General features: G+C 62.8%; 1 protein-coding gene across 1 annotated transcript; it reads left to right on the top strand.

Annotated features, from left to right (window-relative positions):
* Positions 1-575: 575 nt before the first annotated feature.
* Positions 576-3,615, top strand: TCF21 (transcription factor 21). The gene is made up of 2 exons (XM_072855893.1): positions 576-1,275; positions 2,900-3,615. The coding sequence occupies exons 1-2, from the start codon at positions 826-828 to the stop codon at positions 2,987-2,989; spliced, it is 540 nt and encodes a 179-aa protein (XP_072711994.1). The 5' UTR covers positions 576-825; the 3' UTR covers positions 2,990-3,615.
* Positions 3,616-4,624: the final 1,009 nt, after the last annotated feature.

Below are 4,624 nucleotides of genomic sequence, written 5' to 3' on the forward strand. Positions count from 1 at the left end.
TGGGCTGTGACAGCAATGTCCACGCTGCCAGCCGGGCAGCAGAGTGCTCCCTTCCTGGAATACACTAGTAGCTGGACAGGATGCATTCACAAATATAATCATCTGCAAATCTCCCCCAGATTAGGTTACAGGACAGCATTTCGACAGCACGCATTACAAAGCTCCCTGGAAGGCTTGGCTGGTGGATCTGCTGCTCTCTCTCTGCTCATGACCCATTTTGGCTTTCATCAAGAATCATGACACCAGCTGCCTGGGTCATCTAGGAGGCAGGGAGGGGGAGAGCAACCCTGGGCTGGAAAGGGAAGTGGGGAAGGAGAAGAGGAGGAGGAGGAGGAGGAGGAGGAAGGGGGAGGATAGAAAGACAGAGGGGGGGGGAGAGAGAGTTGCTTTGCTCCAGTTGTGAAGATTTGAATCCCAGTTCCGAGCTCTCGGCAAAGGCTTGCCAGGATACCTCATTCCCAGTCCTGTGCAAAGGTCTGTGATTGGGGATGTGGTGTGCTCAGCGGGCAGGGCCCCTCCCCTGGGCTGGATCCGCCTCTCTTATCCCCCAGATAAATTACTAGTGTCCTCACTAAATTCCTCGGCTTTCTCTCTCCCTCTCTCTCTCTCACACGCTCACTCCCTCCCTCAAACACGGGCAAAGCGGGGTTGGGGGGCGGGAGGGCAGGGATCCTCTCTGGACTGGTATCGCGCCTTAGTGCTGGGGGGGAGGGAGGAAAATACTGGCACCCCTTCTCTCCTCCGCCGCCTTGAAGTAGATTTGAGGAGCTGCCCTTCCTCCCCCCCCTTCCCCCTTCCCGCTGGTCCTTTGGCATCTTCCAGACCATGTCCACTGGGTCCCTCAGTGATGTGGAAGATCTGCAGGAGGTGGAGATGCTGGAGTGCGATGGCCTGAAAATGGATACTAACAAAGAGTTTGGGGCGTCCACCGAGAGCAACGAGGAGGGATCCAATGGCGAGAACGGCTCCCCTCAGAAGGGGAGAGAGGCCTCGGGCAAGAGGAAGAAAGCTCCCCCCAAGAAGAGCCCTTTAAATGGAGTGAGCCAGGAGGGAAAGCAGGTCCAGAGAAACGCTGCCAACGCCAGGGAGAGGGCGAGGATGAGGGTCCTTAGCAAAGCCTTCTCCAGGCTTAAGACCACCCTGCCCTGGGTGCCCCCAGACACCAAGCTTTCCAAACTGGACACCTTGAGGTTGGCCTCCAGCTACATCGCTCACCTGAGGCAGATCCTGGCCAATGACAAGTACGAAAACGGCTACATCCACCCCGTCAACCTGGTAAGTCACGGCCCGCCAGGGCCAGGCACCCTGCGTCCGTGTGCATGGGGAGAGGCGGGCGAAGAGCTGGGTCGGGGCATGCACGGGGAGAAACCTTTGCTGTGCTTCTCGCAGAGAGCCTGGTGCCGGTGAGGTGGCAAGGGGTACTGTGCCAGGGGACAGGCTCCCAGCTGCCCGCCCGCCCTGTGCCCCAGCAGCTGAGCGTCCCGGGCCCCACCCGCTGCCCATGGCCATCCCCCCCAGGGGACAGGCAGGGCCACGCTGGCCACAGATAGGCAGGGACAGGCTTTACTGCCCCAGAAACCTCAGCAGGTTGATGGCAGCTTTCTACCTGCAAGCGGGCGGGTACAGGAATTTGGGTAAAGAAAGGTATGTTTTAAGAAGGGCCCAAGCCAAGGACCCAGGATTCATTCTTATCCCTCCTCTCTATCCTAACATTTCCTGCCACAATAATCCCAGCCCTAGATTTTTAACGACAGAGCTCTTGGGGCTCTGCGCTCAGCCGCTCGCATTTGCTGGGTCCAGGACATTTCTCTTGTCCGTGTAAACTGGCAAAGGAGAAATAAATACCAGTGCGGGCTCCCCAGGGGGAGCGTCTGCCCCAGGCACACTCCACAAAGCCTCCCTGGGCTGCACGGTGTCCCTCCTGCTGCTCCCACCACCCACAGAAAGTCTTCCCAAGCAGCCCCAGGTCTCCCCGCCATACCCAGCCGCCAGAAACATCCAGCTCTAAAAGTACGTGCAACTGATGGAAACCGGGGGTGGGCAAGGTCTGCCTGGGCTCTTTTTAGACATACAGCCTTTACCTTGCCCACACGTGCGGACCCCGCGGGATAAAGGGATGGCAGAGGGAACCTGGGGACGCTTCACTGGCGTCTGGCTCTGCCTTTTGAGCTCTGGACTCTAGGGGAAAGTACATTACCCGCTGTGCCATCTGATAAGGGCCTGGGAGATATTTTTTTGGCTAAACCCAAAACCCTCAGCACAACAACATGGGAAAAAAAAGTAAAGTAAAGCCAAACCAACACCCAGCCCAGCTATACCCCCCGCCCCGCACAGGGGCACACCACAACTTGCCCCCCGAGCCGCGGGAGGCCAGGGAGGGCGGCCGGGGCTGCTGGGGCCGCCGGGCGGCTCCTGCGCCCGGGCAGCGCGGCGGCGGCGGGCCCGCGGCGGGGCGTGAGGGGCTCCCGCGGGGAAGAGCCCCCACGCCGGCCACGAGCAACCGCGGGGGGCGGCGCGGCGGGGTGCCCGCGGCGGCTGTGCCGGGGGTCGCGGATGTGCCGCAGCCGCCGCGGCTCCCGCCCTCTCCCTCCCGCCCTCCCGGCGCGGATCAGACGGGCTCCGCCGGCCCGAGGACGCCCGGGGGGAGCCCGCCGCGGCGCGGCGGGGAGGCGAAGCGGCCTCAGGCGCCGGCCGAGGGCCAGAGGGTCCTCGCCGAAGCCAGCGGCGACGGCCCCGGCCCGAGCCCCGCTGAGCGCTGCCGGAAGCGGGCTCAGGCGGTGGGTGGCGGGCTCGATCCCCCGGGGCGCTCCGGAGGTGGACCCGCTGGCGAAATGAGCGTCGCGATGTGCCTTTTTCCGTGTGTAACCCCCTTCCCACCCGTGTCTTTTCCTGGCTACAGACTTGGCCTTTTATGGTAGCCGGCAAACCCGAAAGTGACCTGAAAGAAGTGGTGAACACAAACCGCTTGTGCGGCCCGACGGCATCCTGAGCCCCGGCGGCCGGGCCAGCAGCCTCCCGGCGCGGCCGGGGAGCGGGCGGCGGGGCGGGCAGGGACACGCCGCGGCCCCGCCACTGCCCCGGGCCCCGGGCAGAGCGACGGGGAGAGCCGCTCTCCCGGCGCAGAGGAGACCAAATGTGCCCTAGCAAAGACTCCACCCCGAGAGATCCCGACTCTATTTAACTTTATTAAATGCGTGTACAGTCGAGTGTCCTGCAACAACAGCCTTGCTGGTTCAAGCGCTACTAGAGAAAAGACAGAGATCGAACAAAACCTACCACGCGTCTATCTTCTGTCTGAGACCTGTGAAATACGTAGATGCCTAGAAAAACTGACTTTGACAGTCATCTCTATGAAGTAATTCACCCCAAAGATATATAGATATATTTTCTTCAAGCAGGTTTTGCTCTATTTCTGTGAATAAACCTTCCTTTCCACTGAACGCAGAGCGGTGTAGTGTTCGTTTCCGACGCCCGGGCTCGGCGGGGGCAGGCAGGACCGCGTCTCCGCCGGTCTCCGCGCCGGCCTCCGCCAAGCGGCCGCGCTCCCCAGCGCCCTGCGGGCAGCGCGCCGCTCCGCCCCGGCCCACGGGAGGGCTGCTTCCCCGGAGCTACGGATTTGCAGCAAATCCCTGGGGGAGACGGTGGCGGGGCCCGCAGCCCGTCCTCGCCGCGGGAGCCCGGCCCGGCCCCGCCGCCCCGCACCGCTCGGCGGGGACGGGAGCCGGTACCTATTGATGAAGGACAGTCGGACGGTGCCGGTCCTCGGTGCCGGGAATTTTTAACTTAAACATCTCCCCTCTATCGTTCAGTGCGCCCGGGGGAGACGAGGCCGAGATAAACAGGAGTGCGGGGCGCTCCCCCTGCACCGGCAGCGGCCGCCGGCAGCTGATGCGCCAGATCCCACCGCGCTGTTTAATGTTTCAGGGTTATGACCGCACTGTTTACAAGACGTCTTCGGTTATTTATACTGTTATTATTAGCAGAGGGGCTTTAAATTTCCGCTCCACTTGCTCTTCCAATACCGTCCCTCGGTTCCGTTTGATACCTGGGTACTTTTCTGGAGGAAAGCAGGAGAGGGGCAGCGGGGGGTGCAGGGCCCCCCCGGGGCCGGGGAGGCATCGCGGCCGCCCCCCGGGCCAAGCCGCCTGTCCCGGCCGGCTTGCAGGGGGCGGCGGCGGGGGCCGGGGCGCGGCCAGAGGCAGCGCGGCGGCCACGGCCCCTGCCGGGAGCTGCCTCCCCCCGGGCACCCTCCGCCGGCGGGTGCTGAGCCGCCCCGGGCAGCCGTGCAGGCTGGGTGGTGGTTCTTCCCATACCCCCCTTCCCCCCGAGATAACTGGGTGAGGTAGCGCGTCCTCCAGGCGACCCAGCTTCAGCAGGCGGGTTCATGCGTGGGCTAGGTTAATTAAAGCGGCTCGCTGTGAGCCGAGGGCTGTGCAAACCTCTCGGCCCTCATTATGGAAAGGGCGAGGGCCTGCTGTACCGTCCTAACGGTTTTGAAGGGGAGGGCTGTTTAATTTCACTTTTTCACAGCTTTATCTCCATCCTGCACAATTAAAAGCAGACCTCCTCGCCTGCCCTAACCACCCGCAACTGCGCTGCCGTGAGCGGGGCTGCGCCAGTCGAT

Source organism: Ciconia boyciana, chromosome 3 (assembly GCF_034638445.1).
Source record: "Ciconia boyciana chromosome 3, ASM3463844v1, whole genome shotgun sequence".
Lineage (NCBI taxonomy): Eukaryota > Metazoa > Chordata > Aves > Ciconiiformes > Ciconiidae > Ciconia > Ciconia boyciana.